General features: G+C 33.9%; 1 protein-coding gene across 1 annotated transcript in view; it reads left to right on the forward strand.

The window, feature by feature from the left end:
- LOC142344119 (organic anion transporter 3-like) overlaps positions 1 to 20,436 on the forward strand; it is a 33,010-nt gene extending 12,574 nt beyond the window's left edge. Inside the window, exons 4-10 of the mRNA XM_075395623.1 lie at positions 3 to 157; positions 4,177 to 4,345; positions 4,974 to 5,291; positions 6,327 to 6,538; positions 12,288 to 12,404; positions 15,841 to 16,096; positions 20,155 to 20,436. Of these exons, the coding sequence (XP_075251738.1) occupies positions 3 to 157; positions 4,177 to 4,345; positions 4,974 to 5,291; positions 6,327 to 6,538; positions 12,288 to 12,404; positions 15,841 to 16,096; positions 20,155 to 20,185 (1,258 nt within the window). The 3' untranslated portion in view covers positions 20,186 to 20,436. The remainder of the gene's footprint in view (positions 1 to 2; positions 158 to 4,176; positions 4,346 to 4,973; positions 5,292 to 6,326; positions 6,539 to 12,287; positions 12,405 to 15,840; positions 16,097 to 20,154) is intronic.
- Positions 20,437 to 20,686: the final 250 nt, after the last annotated feature.

A 20,686-nucleotide genomic window follows, 5' to 3' on the forward strand; every position in this document is an offset into this window, starting at 1 on the left:
AGATATGGTCGGAAGACGATATTGATTGTGCAGTTCCTGTTGGAGACTCTGTTCATTGTGGGCATGGCACTATGTGACGACATAGTCACTCTCATCATACTCAGATTCATTGTGTTCATATTCAACATGGGAAAATACCCCATTGCAGTCACATTCGGTTAGTATTATCACAGAATGGTTCTCTACCCCTCTTTGGAACCTGAGAGATATATTAGATATATTGTGAAACAGCAAACCTATCAGTACCTAATCATATCAACTCAAATCAGTCCTTTTACCGTATGTTTACATTCTTCACATTGTTGTGAAGACACATTGTTGTTTGTCAAGACAAAAAACCAAACAAATCATAATGGATTTTTGTTTCGCTGATTAGGATTGGAGCGTTGTTCAAACACTTTACGTTCAATGGTTTTAGTTCCGACCGACTTTAGTGGGGGAGGAACTATATAACCATCGAGATAATCATCGTGCAGGATTGCGAGTGGTATCATTAGAAAGCTTGTCAAGCGTAGAATTTCAAGTTAAAAAGATTTTTATAGCTGCAAAGCTGTAAGCAGAGCGGAGCTATATTGCGCTGCTCTTGGTTTTTACAATTCGAAGAATTTGAATTGTATTGGGGCGCTGTCTTTTTTTAAGATCTGTGCACACATTTTCATGATTTCTGAAAACAAATTGGAGTAATGATTTTGGTCACGCCGAAACAGGAAGTGGAGCGAAAAAGCGAGTGGTTTTGCGTCCTGAAACTTTTTCACTCTAATTTTTAAACAGAGTGAGAAAATGATGTTTGAACAATAATTCGCTTTCTCAATAGTGGTTTTTTGCTCACTTGAGGCAAATTCACTTTGATTTTTACTGTTTTTTTTTCAATTTTTTTCTATTAATTTTTTTTAATGGTTAACCAAATCTATTCATAGTCCACTCTAGGTTCTAGTTTTCTGTTTGAACCAAATTTCCATTTCTCGCTGGTGTTTTTTTCGTTCACATGCGGAATTTGGCTTTGATTTTCCGTTTTTTTCTGATTTGTTTTAAATTTGTTTTTCCATTTCACTCACATGTCCTGCTATGTTTTTTGTATCGTCATCTGACGCTCTTTTTCGTTTTACATTTGTTTACACATCAAAGCTGAAGAAATCGAATTTTCTAACTGACTTCATCTTCTCAAATACGGGGGTTGCACGCGTGACGTCATTTCTCATTCTCTCTCTAGCAAAGGTTCTAGGATAATTTGCGTGATTAGATTTTGATCATACTCACTCAATAAAATGACTTTTGCACTTTTAAACTTAAATTTATTTTGAATTATTTTCAGGTCAAAGAAAATTATAAGAGCAGTAAATGGCCCTAATAAAAAGTTTCTGCGGAATGAAAGTTAAAAAGCTTTATTAATTTATCGCTGAAATTTTTCACCTTGCTTTTTGAGTGGCGTCAATTTTTTTTTTCAAATTTGATCTGTATCTGTTTCTATCTCTATTATACAGCATGCAAGTATATTTTTTCGCAATTATTCCGACAATTTGCAGATTATGTTTTTTGAATTAAGCTTTTTCGAAGAGTTACGGATATTTTATCGTTAGCCTAACCTCTGTTGTTTTGTTAGCATTTTTCGCAACTTTTGCTTAATTTTTGATCAATTTTAGCTGAAATACGATGAAATTATTATTGAGATTCTAGTTGGTTCTACGTTTGAAGATAAAAAAGTCGATGAAAAACTTGATTTATTTTTTTTTTGAAAAATTTGTAGCTCAATTTTTGATTATTTAGCTTTTTCTTTTTTTTTAGAAAGCATCAAAAAAGCTTATTTGTTCCGCTTTGCCCATTCTGACCGGTAGTAAAGGCATGAAAACGCTTAACACAATCTTCCATTATTCAGAAACAGGCTAATTACATCTCCAAATCTAATGAAGGTTTTGGAAACAAACATTTTTGCGGCCTTTCGCTAAATTATACCGATTTTTACAAAAAATGCAAAGCTGGTTTTTGATATATATTAGGATTTTTGTTTGCCAAGCAAGCTATTAACCAATTTGTTCAGAAGAAATGAGTATTTTAACAGGTGCGCAGCAATAGTGTTGCAGTTTTGGTCTCTGATCATTGTTTGTTTTTGCAATGAGAAAGATTTATGATTGTGTTTTGGGACTGTCTTTATGAATTGTTTTTTTTTGCAATTTTTCAATCCCAATTAAAACAAAGCTTTTTTACAATTTAAAACTCAATTATTAATAATTTTTTCATGCTTCAATAAGGTTGATTGAAACAAAAAATGTGTATTATGTGTATAGCTCATGGTTTTTTCGGCCCGAAAAATTGTTTTCGTATTTATTTAACTCTTGATTTTTGCCAATATTAGATATTCCTTTTTGTTGTCTTATGACTAAAGCTAATTTATCAGAAAATTAATTTGGTTTTGATGGTGGTATTAAAAAACTTAATGCTTTCAGTTGATACAAAATTCTGTTTTGGCTATGAAAAGCTCAATAGGTATCCAAAACTCATCGTTTATTTTTCATTTTTTGGTTGAATTAGCTCTTTCGGTAAGGCTTTAAACATTTTTTGTTGTAATGGAGAAGCAGCAGCAGCCGGATCAATTTGATTCTACTGATGGAATTTCATGAATCAAAAGCGTATGGAGATGGGGCGCTGCATTTATTTTTTTAAATTTTTTTGTAGTTTGTTTTTTTTTATGTTGATTACAGACTAGAATGATTGCAAATGAAGAATCCAATTTTGGCAAGCCAAATTTAACTTGTAAGGGGGAGGCCAATGAACATACATAATAATTCCAGCGCCTTTCATGGTTTTTGTTGGGTTCAACAAGATTTGCAAAAATTTGGTCATGAAATTTTGAATTCTACCTGTATTCAGTGTTAATTTGTAGTTCTACAATTCGATCTCAACGTTGACATGACGTACAATTGGTTTCCTAAGCAGTAAAAAATTAATCTGCTCTGAATTTTTTAGTTGAAAACTTACGGTTATTATGTTTTATGGTTTTAAAAATTTGATTCATTAAAACTGATGTTTTTTTTGAGATTTACCAATTTCAATCCTACCTCTGCACCTTTTATGCGTTGTTTCAGCAAAAAGGGAAATGGCATTTTATAATTTTATCAAAGTGCGCTCAAAAATTTTTGCTGTTTGTGATATAATGGTTTTTGGATTGATACTACAAACTTTTATAAAATTTTAATTTTCTTTTTTGAGAATTTTCAATTTTTGAGGTTCTATTTTGCTATCTTGTTCGATTGTCGCATTAATGATACTTGAGTGAAAAGTTGGATGTAGATACAGTACTAATGACGCGCAAAATGAATTCAAATAGCTTATATTCATTATTTCAATTACTTTTTTTTGTTTTATGAACAGATTTTGACATTATAGTGTCCGTTTCCTCAGAAAAATGAAGTTACTTTTCCTGTATTTGCGCTTTTTGTAGCATTATGACGTTTTGAATAATGACAGATTGCAGTTTTTTTTGTATAAAGGTATGAACGAAACCAATGAATGAGCTCAGTTGATAGCTAAATGCTTTCATGATTTTGTGTTTAATTGTTTTTGAAAAGTGTAGGCGTATTTTCTAATTTTGCCCTTTTGGTTTTCTGTCTATTTAGTAAATTTTCTCAATAAAGAGATTTTCTGTATGTTTTCTTGTGAAATGAACATATTTCGTTTATATTTTTCAAATCTGATGTTATTTTTTCTTTTACATCAATTTTTTTTAAGTAAAAATAGATAGACGTTGAGCTTTGGTCGTAAGTAATGAGTGTTTTTATTTCATTTTGTTGTTTGTCGCTTACTCTCATTAATGGCAGGTATCATCAGCCCTCTAATGAGTAATTGTTTCATTTGTTTGGTTGTTAAAGTTTCAAGCGTTTTTTAAATGGATACAGCAATTATTTTCGAAAAATGATGTTTTCAAATTTTTCCCTCTCTTGCTCATTTGGTGGACAATTAAGTCAAAAACTTGGTTGAGCGGGGTCGGAACATTATGTGCAAACGCACATTCTCGAGCCTTCTTGTCACATTTTAATTGCTTTGTAAAAACAAGAGTGGGAAATTAACCAGGATCTAAAAATTCAAAATGTTTAGTTTTGAGAAAACCATGAAAAATACAGTTCTAAGTCAGTTTTTTTTCGCTCAAATTGGATTGTGAATTGCAGTGATTTCTGTTGACAGGTGCGGAGGTGATGTTGCCAGGTGAGCGTGCCAAGATGGGTCTAGTTCCAGGGATAGAGTATGGGGCGGGAATGGTGTTGTACACCGTGTTTGGATACTACATACGAACGTGGAGATTATTCACCACAACTGGAATGTGGCTGTGTCTGCCTGTTGTACTCTATTGGGGGTCAGTACCAAATAACAATACATGTTGCAATTAACAATAAACGCATAAAGTTAACTGAAGACGAAGATTAATGCTAAAGACAAATTTAAAATATTTGAAAGTTAAAAAAGTATAACAAGAATAGTTTATTACTGTGTAGTCCTGATAAGTATATCCTCGCCACTAAGAAAATTTTAATCCACTCTTATTTTTCTTAACACATTATCCGGAGTTTCATAACAAAACTTGTCTTAAATTTAGTCCAACCCGAATAATTAACCCATTAAAACCCTTAAATTAATCCCTTCAATATTTCAAGCCTATTTTAGTTTTTTTATATGGAAAAATTGTTTAAGGGTAAAAATTTTGTGGATTAATTGACGTTGGGTAGAATGGTTCGTTACTAAATTATTTGGGGGCTGAGGGTAGAAGAGTGAATGAATTGGGGTATAAAGTAGCACATTCAGATCAAACGGTTAATTTCATCAGCTGACCGACTTAAGCTATCCTCTATCAGTTTGACTCCTAAAGCCAATAGGATTTCTGCCCTGCGTATATAGAACACAGAAAAAGAACGGATGGTAATTAATTTCGACGACCGTTGAAAGTATTTTGTATTTTCAAGAATTACAGTCTTTTCCATTTTTAGCTTTGTGATGCCAGAATCCCCTCGATGGCTGCTAGAACAGGGCAAGTACCACCAGTTCAAGCAGGTTGCCAAAGACATCGAGAGACAAACAAAAAAGACTTTTGATCCCAAAATGTGGCAAAAACTGGAAAATTTAATTGAGAATGAAGAGAAGTCTACGGAGCAGCTGACACTTGGGGATAGATTGGGATCGATTATTGCGAAGAGAAAGAAACAGGGTGTAGTGTCCTCCGTGTGTGGCACTGGACCCAAGTCGTTCTTCTCGCTTGTCAAAGATCCACTTTTGAGAAAATGGCTTCTTGTTCTATCTTTCGCGTGGTTAGTGACCCATTGAAAATTGAACTATTCCTTTATAGGCAGTCTATGGCTGCTTCAGATGGTAGACAATTTAGACAAGACAGTGGTTGGGCGGGGTTGGAACATTATGTGCCAGTGCAATTTATTGAGCCTTCTTGTTTCTAACATATATTAACAAAATTGATAAAATTTGTCGAAAACTCAGTCCTGCAATTTGAACAATCAATCCTCCAAATGTACCGATAACGGTAACTCATTTAAAAAGACAGAATTCTTTTAATTTACAATTCTACGCTCTATGGGTTTTCTAATGATACCGCTCGCGTCTTTCCGAATCAGATCTATTGATGGGCGAAATCGACTGAACAAAACAAACCCTGTTGAGCATACACTTCCCTCCCCCAGTAAATGGGGTCGCAACAAGTGCAGAAACTGTATAAGTGTGATTTTTTTCAGGACTACTTCCTTTTCGTAAAAACTGTTCACAAGTACCACTTCCTTTTAAGCTGTGATAGTTTAAAGGGAAATTATGCCGAATTGCTTTCAATTTACAAGCTTTGCGTGTTTTCATTCCTGTGATACCTGTTCTGGTTGATTGGCGCCTTGAACTTGAAATATGATTAAATTTTGAATACATCAAAATCTTGCTGCAAAGGGAACAGTCTTTGCAACATGTTTTTTTAGTGCGACGAATGTTTCGAAAAACTGAAGCTGAAAATATTGATGAGCACATTTTTGTTACATATAAGCCGTCTTATGAAACAAAATTGTGCCCATCAATATTTACAACATTTTTTTACACTCTTTAGACTCTTTTCACCGTTATTTTTGGGTAAAATCCTCGACCCGGGCCAAAAGCTAAATTAATGCTTAGTGTTGCACTGATTATGGTTTTTATAGCCTAATAGGAGGTGCGACTAGTCGCCTTATTTTACATATAGCATTAAAAGGCAAGAAACTATCAAAATAGAACGCCATATACCGACGAAAGATGAAACCCATGCAGTCTATATATATTTTCCCACTATGAATGCATTCTGTTATTTGCCTGTTCAGGACGTCTAACATGCTGCTGTACTATGCTCTGACAATGGGCCAGGACTTGTTCAACCTGAACTTGTACAGCTACACTGTACTGAATGGTCTGTTCGAGATGCCAGGGGTCATTCTAGTCATTGCCAGTGTCGACTACTTGGGCAGGAAGGTGGTCATGTCAGGTGCACTCCTGCTATGCTCCCTCTCTCTCATCATGTGCAAACTTTTCTCAGGTAGCCCAACTTTAGACCTCGCCTTATGAAAATACCCAAAAATTTTAGTAAGTTGAAAATTACATTGTATAGCTTCTTACCTACCCCCAGACACACGTTTCCCTTAATCTCAAAGTTTAGCGCACCCTGTTACATAATATATGTCATCAAATCAATTGTAAATCGTTGTTTTTATATGGTACGCACCAATAATTAGCAAAGTCCCAGCCAAATAGGGGGCGGGGGGGGGGCAAAAGCACAAAAGCATCTATTGTTCTATTGTTTCGGACCTCCAGTTTTCTATGATCAACTATGATAAATTATTAATAAAAGATAAATTTTATAAAAATTATGATCAACTATGAGTGTATATAGCACGTTATGGCAAAAATATCACGTGTTCTGTGTGCGGGGGGATAGATACCAAAAAGATTCAGACGCACAATATGGGTATGGGTATATATAGCGTACATCATATTCAAACGGTCAACTCAATGAGAGATCCTGGCGTAACGTTTCACAAACTTTTGCGATTTTTCTTATTGATATAATGTTGAAAAGCGCGATAAAAAACTGGCCCATCTTTGACGAGTTCGCAAAGCCCAAATGCTTGAACCAAAAGTTGACGTTTCGATGCTTTGAAAACAGGAACTGATTATTCTCATTACTAAATAATCTATCAATTAAAATAAAAATACCTATAAGAAATACAAGGAATTCAAACTTACATAATTGCACTGTGGATCGCAATTGATTTTAATGGATTAGAAGAATTATCGAAATTTTTATTTTTGATTCTTATTATGATTTGAAGGCCAATTTTTGCTGTTCACCAATAAACAGCAAAAGAGTTCAGAAAGAGCTTCAAACTAATCTGTGTTGAACATTGAGAAAACGACCAAAATATAAATTGCGAATAAATTAAAATTGTCAGGTGTCTAGGAATAGAACCCCTAGAAAAAAGCTTGGAATGATTCTAATACGAAATAAACACCCATGGGAATAAACCCCTATGTTAAAAAAATCTTCTGTTGTGATGATTTGTCCGGTTACGATTGATTCAATATTAAGTTCCCAAGGCCACTCATGGATAATCATGACCCTGGAGTGTGATGAAATGTGCTTAATTTGCATTTCCTTAACAGTGACGCGGACATTTATTTCCATAGGTGAATTTCTACTTCTAGTTTGGGTGACCTCTTTTTTCGCACAGCTCTTTTAACCACAACATTTACAATATAATGATGTAACCAATTTTTGAAATTAACACAAGTACGGTAACCAATCGTTGCTTATAATGCAAACCAGCACAAAATAATGGATGGTTTAACAATTCTGGTTCTTATCTTCCATAAGAGTGGCTTGATCAAACTAAATTTCTTGAAAATTGAGTGCAGAATTCTTTTAATCTACCGAAAAATCTTTCGTAGTACCCTCATTGAAAGGAGGTGTATCTATGTATAAAAAACATAATGGGGGTTGCAAAGATACTGGTTATATAGGACGGAGCTAAAGCAGAAAAATACTCAGATGTCTAATTTCGCGAAGGTAGTAATTTTTTAACTTTTGGCTAACAATAAATTAAGGGTGCATATATTTTTCAACAAATCATTTCTTCGCCGGCTTAAAATTCAAATCGTCACAAACTTCAAATCGTTACAAACTTATTAACAAATATTAAAATGATTTTCCTTCGGAAAACGGATGAGGCTGATTAGATGAAAAAGAAAACAGCGCACTCAAGAGCGCCATTATTTATGCGCAATCAAAAGCTTATTTAATTCTTCAATTTTACTGTTTGTTTTGCAATTGTAGGAAACTGTAACCAAAGCATGTATATTTTCAAGAAAATGACAGCTTTGGTCAAGAGGAAAGAGTTGCGACCAATGCGTGTCGGGGCTCTTCAACAAAGAGTTTGCCGCTGGTTCATAACAATTATAGCAATAATACTAATATAAAGAAATAAAAATAAAAGAATGATAAAAGAAAAATCATGATTGCAGACCAAACATGGTTTCCACAATCTTGGTTTTGCACTCTTTGGGGAGGTTAAGTTATGATTTAGACCTTCTAATGGTTGCAATCCAGAAGGATAGAAGTATTATCAGAATGTTGAAATTATATCTGCCTCAAAAAATTTACCCTTTTTCTTTGGGATGTTTTTGGATTGATCAGAAGCGTATGCATTGAAACATTATTGGACAATGAAAGCTCTGTTACACTTAGATCAACGAACAAAAAAACAATTCTTCGCAACGTTTTTCCCACGTCTCTCTATCTTAAATGAAAATGTTACCTTTGAACCTTGTATTTCAATCATATAATTTATTTCCAGGTATCAGTTAAATTCAGAAATTTCTGTCCAGCGAGCACTTTGTTCAAAAGAGGATCGGAGGGGACCAGATTATACCCAATCAGTACATAACCGTGGTTAATTAGACCATAGACATAAAATGAATAGCAGATATTCCATTTTTTACAGATCCACTTAGCAGAACACCTTTGAAACCTTTCCAAACACTGTTGTCTAGTTTTGCAGGGGAAGTAAATAATTGAATTCAAGTAGGTAACTGAAGTTAAGCAACTTTTAACCAGAGCACACTTTTTTACAATATTTAAAAAAAAGTCAGAAGGTTTCATAAACTTGACCTCGTGAAAATAAATTTCAAGTTGTCTTGTGGCTTGTCAGAAATAATTGAAGTTTTTTTTTAGTCAAAAAATGTTTGTGCCGTCTGCAAAAAAAAACAACTTTACAAGAGAAGATTTCTGCTAAATCATAAACATTAAACAAAGGAATACAGAAATTGACCCCTGTGGTCCGCATTTGTTTACTCCCGATTAATTTGACTTTAATGTGTTATAAAAACTAAATGTTGCCCGCCTAGTAGATACAATTAGGAAACAAGAGGAATTTTTCCATCGAAACCATTTTGTAGAAATTGTTCGTAATAATTCTGAAAGTTCTCGAGTGGAACATTTTTGCTATATCATAGAAAAAAAATCTTTGTTACGTTTTGGCATCTAGCCCGAAATCCCTTTGTCACATTATACAAGTGATTGAGTTATGGTTGGCTGCCAATAAAAAACCATGCCGTACGTGGCTTCGTATCAATTCGTCCATACACCATTCTTTCAAACAGTAATGACAATGTCGTAAGAATTGCAAAAGTTTGGTACCACTGTTAAAATGAGGTCATAAATGAAGTTTTTCTATATGGCCGGAAAACAGGCACTGGTTAATCGAACAACTGTAACCAAGTGACATCTCGTTAACGTAATTTGAGTCCGACTCGAATTTAGAGGTTAGTTCCAAGACTTCCGTTGTGTACAGATTGATATTATCTGAGAAAATAGGGTTACTGGAGTTATCGGTACTTCTAGTACCGATTTATCATCAGTGAAAACTGATAAAAAATTAAAGTTGAAAGCTTTATGTATGTTCTGAAAATTATTTATTTGTTCGCATTTTTACATGATTTTTGCTTGTATTGAACTTTACAATTTTTTATTAGCTTCATTAACTGATTTAGATTCCTGCTTTTCGTTTCGATTAATCAAGGAAATTTGGTTTCTCTAACTTAAAAGCACTTTTTATTTCATTTACTGAAGCACTCACTATGGTTTTGTTGGGAGACTGGCAGTCGAAAGTTGGTTCTCTAGGAAAATTGACAGATAAGAGATATGAAAGAAGGCTAGTTTGCTGCGACAAGTTAATAAAGGTTTGGCGGACCTACTGTGATGAAACACTGCTGTACAAAATTTCCGTTGCTTCGTTTTCAATTCTTCCTTTCTCTGTTTTTAAACTAAATCTTCGAAAAAGAGATAGAGCTGTTCCTGTTCAACCGAATCGTAATATCTGCAACTAGAAATTTAAGATTCGGCAAACTTTTTTCTTCTGAGAAACCAGAGCAGAACCTCAAGTAAGACATTGAGCGAAGAGCTCGTTTTCAGAATTAATTAAAATAATTTGAGTAAATTTTTGGAGCAACATTTTCTTACTGAAGTCAGTGCTGGCCACATGATGTCAAATGGTGTGTCCGAAAATAGTATAAACAATTACAATCAGACAGTACTTTTTCCTTCTGTGTCACAAATTGGTCAGTTTGACCAATCAAATAGTCTGTTGTTTTGCAAAGTTACCTTCAGTTCTATAGGTACTATTTAGTGCAAATTTTTACCGTGGTATTTCTGGAAACAGAAGTTCAGGTTGGAAAAAGTCTTGTTTGTAAATATTGTTTCTATTTCTTCGATTTAAAATTTAGACTTGTGAGTTCTTAAAACATCGACATGGGCACCAAATTGTGTATCAATCATGTTCTGCAATTGATACTTATTATTTAAAACGATCTCGCATTTGTTTATATTTGCATCAAGCTAGTTAACAGTTAAAAAGTTGATGACTGTATCAACTTTCTTGTGGAGAGTAAGTTAATGCGTCTCCCCTCAGAAATGATCTACAGTAAATGGCTGCAATTAGTATCACATCACTTGGTTTTAGTCAAAATTGTCTAATTTGTTGACTCTGAAGCACTGAGCGGACATAAAAAACGCCTGTCGCTATATCATTTGCTTGCTGTTTACAATACAATTTTCCTTCTACAATCGAGTCTTACACCTGATCCAGTAATATTTAATTTTTTTCCGAATTTTGAGTCGATTCTCCAGCATTTTTCTTTCATGGTTTCTTTTTTTGTTTATTTTTTGTCTGTTTTATTTTGTTTTGACGATTCATCAATTTTCAATTTAGATTTCAAAGAAATGCCTTGAAAATATATTTAATATCTAGAACCGGTGCTCGAACTTGGAGATAAAAAAATTATCGCGCCGGTTATTTTATCTTTTGTTCCTCGTTTTGCACATATAAAACTAAATATTTCTGTCTAAATGTGAATCGTAGCTAATTTTACATTTTCTGTGAATTTAATTTGTTCTCGATCAGATTCAGAACGGGCTTGCTATATATTTATATTCACCATTGTAGCTTATATGTGGGGATTCCTTATTGAAAAAACAATTCAGACTAAAATTTATTAATTTAGAGATTGAGACAAAAATTGCAGATCACATTCACCGTAATTGAGGTTCTCTTCGCAAAAGAAAAAAACACAAATTACCATTTGATTTTGGCGGAGCAATCACTATTCCCAGTATTGATATTTTTTCCTAAGAAAAGATTTTGCGCATTCTATTGAAGAATCTTGGTGCACAAAAAAGGGTTGACTGGACCTTCCAGCGCTTAATTTAATTCTCCCAGTACACTCAACTTCTCAACTTGCAAACATACATCGTGTTTTTTGGCAAGCCTTCAGACTTTTGAATTGAGTTCCTCATGTAGAAGTGTAATATACTTGAAAGTGTTAGTCTTATCACAGGTCAGCTTGGCGTTGGTCAGCAGGTTGGATGGTGTTGTGTGTGTGTGTGTGTGTGTGTGTGTGTGTGTGTGTGTGTGTGTGTGTGTGTGTGTGTGTGTGTGTGTGTGTGTGTGTGTGTGTGTGTGTGTGTGTGTGTGTGTGTGTGTGTGTGTGTGTGCGTGTGTGTGTGTGTGTGTGTGCGTGTGTGTGTGTGTGTGTGTGTGTGTGTGTGTGTGTGTGTGTGTGTGTGTGTGTGTGTGTGTGTGTGTGTGTGTGTGTGTGTGTATCTGTGTGTATGTGTGTGTGGGTGGGGGGGTTATGGCAGCGGAAACAGTGTTGAAAACTCATCTCGAGGAGTCAGGTTGATTTTAGTTTTACATTTCTCACTGGTTTACTGTTGTTTACTTATATTGTTTTAGACACGAAAATGGCGTTGTTGATCTTTGCTTCATTGAGTAAACTGTTTGTAACTGGCTCTTTCGACCTCATATTCCTCTACACTGGAGAACTTCTTCCTACGCTTTCAAGGGCAACAGGTCAGATTTATGTATTGCTAATTGAAAATTAAACCAAGTAAAAGATAATGATTTGTGAAAAATAAGCGAAATAATAACTCTGATAGCGCTATCTTGGATAGTATTTTTCTTGTTTGGCTTGATATCAGAAAACTAAACGCGCTGAGTTGAGCTCTAACGTTCTAACTATCTCATACGTTCATTTGATATATGTTAACTTCTTTTCTGTTTTTTTTTTATATATTTGTAATTGGGTAATTACAAATAAAAAATTGCTAATGATGTGATTAAACGACAGATCTTTAGTAAAAAACATCTATTGATATGATTAAACGACATATCTTTATGTGAATGTCATCACGGCTATTGCAATTTATGAATCAAAATTGTAGCGAAACTTGAGTCAAATTTTTATTTTAAGTTTATTTTTTTTTATTTTTAATTGCATTGATTTGGTAATTAATGATTAGTCTTCTAACTACAACGTAATGAGGGCTAATTTAAGATTCTTTATTATTGCAGCAGAGCACCTGCGAAGCTAAATTTTGATGATTTTGAAGCAATAATAAAAGTCATAGTAGATTTACTTTAGCTTAACATTAAAAAAAATGGTACAATGAGCTTGTTTGACTTCTCCAATTTAAGTTAAGTGAAATTTTGATCGCAAGAATGCTATATATAGTTAGGTTTTTCTGCGTATTAATTTATTTCCTAAATATTAATACTTATTGACGGCCGTTAACGTATTAAAAATGGATTCGAGGGCCTGTATTTAAAAATATATTGTTCCTGCTCATCTATATTTTGGTAAGAATTGGTAGATCACTATATACAAATAGTTGGTCAAAGACAAGCGTAATGCACTTTACTTTTTTAAAAAGGAACACTTTTTTCACTGAACTGTTGCATAAATTATATCATGCAGGTAGCGTATGTATAAAAAAAATTAGCCGAAAAATTTTTTTTTAAATAGGAACAGCAAATAACTATATAAATAAGTGGGACAAACATCATGAACACAAAACTGAATTCAAATTCACGCCAGATTGATTGGCTTAACTGAATTTGGTCTGGGTTATTCCTGAACTTTTCTTGAAAAATAGAGTCAAGTTTCTCTTTTGGCAGCACTAAAATATTTTGAAAATGTTTCATTCGTTTTGAAAATTTCTTTTGTGATATTTTACGCCCCTATTGATCGCATCGTGTTCAAGGTATTCTGATCTAGTAACAAATTTTTTAAACTGAATTTTCGTCGATTGTGAAACCAAAATATTTCAGTTGGATGAGTGATATCAGAAATCTTTTTAAACGATTGTTTTCAGTATTTGAAAAGAAGGTTGAGTGTAGAATGCTACCTTGTGTTATATCATTTTAACAATCAAACAGGCAATAGGTCATTGATAAGATTAGGATTGTGAGACGAATCACTTTTTCTGTGGCTGTAGCAAGCTATGACAGCCCAACTTAATGGTATTTTGGAATTGTTATAAGATATTGAGGTTTTGAGAGCAAATGTAAAGATGGGTATTGCAGGTGACTAATCAAAAAAAAAAAATGGGACACTGTCTGGCATTGTATAAAGGTTTTTATGCCTTGTGCTATGCTACGTTTTTTTCTCGGATTATTAGTTGTAACATTTGGATATTTTAACTTTGATATTTTTAATGATCTTTGTTCCCATTGTTGTAATTGACAGATTTTTAGATTCGAGGAACCGAATGCAATGAATTCCCTTTTGTCAGCATTGAGTTCAGGAGAATAACAATAAAAACACACCAACATATCGACATCATATGTTCCTTTTTGCTTGGCACGAAGCCAGCGTGTACTGCTTGAAAAAAAGATTTGAAACTCGCGATTTAATTTCCTGAGATGGGATGAGCAATTTGTCACAAAGGACAAACAAACTTTAATGTAATCTTTTGGATGCGTTAGATTAGAGTAGGAATATTGATTTCAATTGAATGTGCTGCTCTACCAAAGCTTTTGTTATCAAAAGTGAGCATCTGGATGTGTTATATGAGAGTAAAAAATTTAAATTCATTTCAATTGATTGCTTAATTATAACGTTGGTTTGATGATTTAACGTTGGTTTGATAATGCATTTTTTTTACTTCAATGATATCTCATAATGTCAAAAATATCAGCATAACGCTGAGCGATTTGATCTTGATGTACTTAGTTGTATTTAAATTCAATTCACTGACCACGCTGTCTTTATGAGGTACTGACCGCAGTTTAGAAAACTGATACAATAACTGTTTACAAATAAAGCAGTCAACCTAATAAGTAATCTAGATAAATTAGATAAAATACAGAACATAATATCCAAAAGGAACACCATCTTGCACCATTTTTAAATTTTTGTCATTAAAAGAAAGAGTGATCATTACGTTAATCCAGACTTGTTTTTAAAAGAAAAACATTTTTATTGAGAACCTCTGTAAATTTTAACATAAAACTGATTTTCACAACCAGAGTAATTCAAAAAGTGACGTTAAAAGTTTTCATTGAAAAATGATGGTTTTCAGTAGAAAGCAGTTTAATATAGGATCGATCGTTCAAAATTGATTGTTTCAACAGTTTTTCGGCAAAAAAGTCTCGCAAAAACACGTTTTCGTCATCTTTGCCATCTTTAACTAAATTGTAATGTAGAAGTTTAAAGCAGCTTGTAATGATTCGGCCAAAAGCAATCTAGGCAGCAAATTTTTGAGAAAAAGATGTAAAAGATCTACAAAATATAACGATGGTGTGTGTCCGCTGAAAAAGTATACCACTATTCGGGTTATGTTTCCAAAGTTTCTTGTGATCTAGTGGTGCGTGATCTAAAAATAGTTTTAAAAGATTTCCATCGGAAACTAACTTCCAAAAAACTGACTTGAGTCAGCTAACACTGAACAGTTACCATTATTTTAAGCAAAAACGACAATTTTTCTGATTGCACCTTGTTAAAAAAAGATCCTTACAATCAGTTTTATAAACTTGTGTAAACTCTTTTTCAACAAAGCTCGGATATTTTTTTCAAATCTCAAACATGTAAATTCGAATAAACCACAAAGTTGAAGTTACATGTTGTAATATTATAAATCGAACATACTGCATCTTTTCTTTGAATAACTAATTAAAAACTGAGGTTCAGTTTCTGGTTTTCGTGAAATATTTTTTTAAAAATAAACTTTTAAGGCCTTTAATTTTTTGTCCATTGGAACTCGTCCATTATTTCTTGTTATGATATTTTTTGAAGGAAATTTTGCATATGATGTACATTGTTGCATGAAATTGCTCGCAAGATAGCCACCCAAAGTAGAATGGGGAATTACTGCGTTGAATTACTGAATGGGGAAGTTACTACTGCAATTGCCAAGTTTGAATTATAACCTTAGACCACCAAAACTGCTACGATTCAATTGCAGCAAAAATATAATATAATGTAATGATTAAACTTTTATTCCGACAGGTATGGGCATATGCTCTGCAGTGTGTCGTTTCGTGGGAATGGGCTTCCCATTCATAGACATGCTCAACTCAGTAGTAGACGGAGCTTCTCTCGCTTTCATGATCACTCTAGCCATTTTGAGTGCCATGGCTATCCTGCTACTGCCAGAGACAAATGGCCAGGAGTTGCCAGAGACTGTGGATGAGTGCTACTTGTTGGCACAGGGCAAGTTGCACAAAATGGGAACCCTTAAAACGGCTGCTAAAATCGTCAGAGAGTTAGTATTGCAATATTCTATAGTCAATATTGTTCTGAATTACAAAAGTGCGGGCAAAACTATCCATTAGAATTATCAATTAATTCGACTACGCATTATGGTATGATCGATTAATGGATCGGAGGAAAATATCGTATTATACTTGTAAAGTAACATCCATAAGACTATGCTTCTGTACACTTGTTATAAATGCAATCACAGCCCTCCCTCCCTCTTATTCCATTGTTAGATTGCTACATAAAAAAGGCGGTGTAATGTATACACATTACAGATCATAAATATCTTCCAAATAGTGTTTTTTAACTGATCTTTTCTGAACTGAACAAACAAACACATTTTTCAAGAATTATCACGAAGAAACTTTTATCCATACTTGATGATAATCCTATCCACTAACAGTGGATGTAATTGATATACATTCAGTTATGAAATCAGTATTAATCAAGTCAAATATGTGAAAAAGTGGTAGCGGAATTCAAGAGCCATTGGAAAATGTTAATCAAAAACCAATTCACTATTTGGTACCCAAATATGTTATTGTACCCTTTGATTCGTTTTATTTTTTTCAGTTTTTCAGTTCAATTTATACTCAGTTTCCGGAAACAGAATTTGCAGCTCCTGAAAAACGCATGAACTGTTATTTGCCCTTTAAAAAGTCCGTGGAGAAAATAAAAACTATTTGTTGTCGATATTTTTTACGTGCTTTTTTTTGGAAAATTGTGCATTTTTTCAAGCAACGCCAATTGTTGTGTTGAACTGTACAAACCATTATTTTCCCGGAACCAAACGGAATAAAGGCGTACACTCACAACTGGGGCTGTATCCAGAAGATATCTGAATTTTCCACTGTCTCGAAAAAGACGAAGTAAGTTATTCGCAGTGTCATTGGTCCTGATTAACCGACATGCGCAAATGAGTATAAAATTCAGTCACAAACGTTTTTGGGTGTTAAATAGTTAAATTATAACAGTTCTTTTGAATAGTTGAAATCCGAGTAACCAATAAGATTATATATAACTACTTTAGAAGAAGAGTTCGTTATCAAAACAAGAGCGCTCAGAAAGATTTGTGAGCCGCACTAATTTGTATTCAGTTGTCAGAACGGACTGAAGCCTGAGTTTTGTCGCCTGAGTTCTGTCGTCTACAATTAAAATTTTAAAGCTTCTTAACTCACCCGAAAAAAATTCTCAAGTTTGTAAAATTTTGGCTATTTTTTAGTTAGTTGTTCTCCAGTTTGACAAAATCGTTCCAATTTGTCAACTCAGAAGTTCTCTCTCTAATTCTTTTTGTGAGAAAACCATTTGTGCTGCCGTCAGAAGGTTTGGGGCGATGTTCATTTGCTCACCGGATTGTGTTCATAACTATGATATTAACTATTAAAAATACCTGACGGACGCAGGATGAATAATTTCATCAGAGTAAAAGCACCCTTAGTGGTGATTCAGTTTGCAGTCACCAAGCGTAGGGTTAGTTAACAGTTGGTGCAAGTAACGTCTGTTTTGTACATGCTGTAAAAATCAACATATGGGGGCAAGAACCACTAGGCCAAAGTTAACAGCAATGAATCAGTTTTTACTCAGCTGTTTTGTGACCCCGAGACCCCCTGTTTTAAAGTGGTTTAAACGTGAACTACAAAAGTATCACTACCCGTACCTAACTTTCAGGGTAATTCAGTTCTGGATCAGGAAGTTTTTCAGAAACAATTCAGTACTGATTCAGAGTCTGTTCATGTCACATTTGGCTCTGAAATTCTCTGATTCAGACTCTGATTCAGACTCTGAATCAGACTCTGAATCAGACTCTGATTTTTTTCTGACTCAGACTCTGAATCAGACTCTGAATTATTCTGATTCAGACTCTGATTCAGACTGTAAATCAGACTGTGAATCAGACTCTGGATCAGACTCTGATTTTTCTCTGAACTAGGGTAAATTCATAACTATGTTCGTGAGCCAAGCCAGGTCCTACCATTGCTTTTGCTCTCAGGTCCTTAAAACATACAATACAATAACTGTAGAAATTGAAGAAATTTATATAATAGGTTGTCGGAAATTTTCTCATGTCAAGTTAAAACTGACTTTTTGAGATTGTGCAGTATGCTCTGTGTGGTTTAAACCCTCCTCTTTTTTTATTCCGTCTGGGGACTGGCAGTGGCGGAGTTACTAAAATTAACTATAGGAAAACTGGAATAGCCTGGTAAAAAACCAAGCTTTTAAAGTTTTCCAAAACAAAAACAAGACAAAATTAAACATCAAAACAAGACAAAACTAGGTAAAAACATCATATAGCTCAAAGATTGTCTGAAATAGCCCACACAACTAGAGAAACTGAATTATTTTAAAACAACAATAAAACCTATTTTTAAAAAAGATTGTAGACAAAATGCAACTTCTTTAAATAATCCCAACTTTTTTTTTCAAATAAACGTATTCTGGCTAATTCTTTCGCAAAATCACAGTTCACATAGCCCATACAACTGACTTTAAACCAAAAATGCCGCAAAACTGCAATATTTCACAATACCAATAAAACCTATTTTTAAAAATTATCATAGAGAAAAAGCAAATTCTTTAAATATAGACAACTTTTTTTCAAAAAAATGTTTTCTGACCAATGTTTTGCAGACTCACAGCTCAAAGCATCCGTACAGCTGCGGTTAAGTCGGTTCTAAGTACCAAATGTTTTGTGAGTTTTAATATGTTTCAACAAAAAATTTTTTCAAAAAGCCTTTGAATAACGGTTAAATAACCGATGAGAAGTTTTTTTGTACTTTCCTGCAGTGTTGTGAAAAGTCTGATTTTCATTTTGATCCAGAGCTAATTCAGAAATGTATTCTGAATTTTCTTCTGATTCAGAACTGATTCAGAAATGTACTCTGAATTTTCTTCTGATTCAGAAAAATTCGGAGGACATAGATTCTGAATTTTGCTCTGATTCAGAGAGGTTTCAGAATCAATACAGAAACTGTTCTGAAAACGTTCTGAATCAGTACTGAAAGTTAATATCATTCTGAAAATGTTCTGATTCAGTTCTGATGTCGACTGAATGGAATGTACGGGTACGGTTACAACGGAAGGCCAAGCATGTTGTCCACATGCTAATTACCCACCTCACCGTTTAGTTATATACAAGTGTGTCCACGCTACCATGAATCGACAGAATTTGGCTAAACAAGTTTACACTCGCTGCTGCAGATGAATATCTATCCTATATTTTCCTTATTAAATTTTACATCCAGAAGCAATGCAATAATTTAGTTTCCTTCTGGAATTTTTGGTTAATACTCTGAATTTGTCTTTACATCATGCGCATTTGTCCGAATTCAGCGAGTTTCGTACGAATGGAACTTGCACAGTTCGCTCCTTCTTCTACAGCTGAGTTGATTAGTACCGAGCATGTCAAACTAAACTAATCTTCTGTGAGCGTAGAAAAAATAGCGCTCTGTTTGTTCTCCATCAAGCTTTAAAAAGCTCTAGAATAGTCCGACGTAATGCATTAATTTTATGCAGCGCACAAAACGAATGAATATTTCTTATTTCCTGTTTTTAAATGAGCTAATAATAGCTGCAAAGCGCTAATTGAGACTATTATTGGCCTTCTCTTGGTTTTTGTCAAGATTTTTGTTACGAGCATATGACGTCACCATCACTTTAAATCTGCTTTTTGTGCAATCACTCATGCACTTGTATTCGCGTGATTAAATTTTTTGGTCACTCGTGACTTCGCTCACTTTCAAAAATAACTTCCTCACTCTGAAATTGAATTTTTTTAAATTTTAATTCAGAGATTGAAGGCAGCTAATGGAAGCAGCAATATAACATCTCAGCATTTAAATCTTTCCGAGAAGTTCTTTTGCAGATCTACAAAGCTAGTGCGGCTATTTTCTGGCAATTGCCTGCTATTATGATTGAAAGTGTACTATTTGCCCCCAAAGAATCATTTTTTTGGCATGCAGTTTTCTGCCATGGCATTTGGCTGAAGTTGAGGTTTCGCTGTTTTTTCATTGTTTTTTTTGCTATGCTCTGAGACTTGTTAATTGTCAGTATTTTTTGTTTCAGCGAGGCATTTCCTTCAGAAGAAGCTGTTTGATGTAAAAAGACGTCAGTTCAGTTCAATTCGAAGAAGAAAAATATTGCAACGTGTGATAATAAAGGGTCACATCTTTTTTGTTCATAGTTTGAATGTCTTTTGTGTCCTTTCATTTGGTACAATACATTAATTATATCTACTCGTGTTCTACTTTTCAATTATATTCATATTTGATTGTTAAATCCATTAAACTATTTAAAAATGAAAGGAGTTGTTGTTATGATTGTCTGCTGGTACTATTTAAATTCAAATTCAACCACAAACTGTTTTTCGCAAAATTAAGAAATTCGTAAGTTCCTGCTTTATTCAACTGACCTGGCGTTAAGGGGATGGGAGTTGCAAAACATTCTAAGTTGTGGGATTTATTAAAGGTTAAAAGATATGTTGCATTGCATGAAAAAAACTAAACTTGCCTATGGTGCCTAAGTTTTCCCCGGCTTAGCTGAATGAAAATATCCGTGAAAATAAATCAATAAATCAGACAAAATATATTTTGCTTTT

The sequence above is a fragment of the Convolutriloba macropyga genome, chromosome 8 (genome assembly GCF_964194025.1).
Source record: "Convolutriloba macropyga chromosome 8, txConMacr16.3, whole genome shotgun sequence".
Lineage (NCBI taxonomy): Eukaryota > Metazoa > Xenacoelomorpha > Acoela > Convolutidae > Convolutriloba > Convolutriloba macropyga.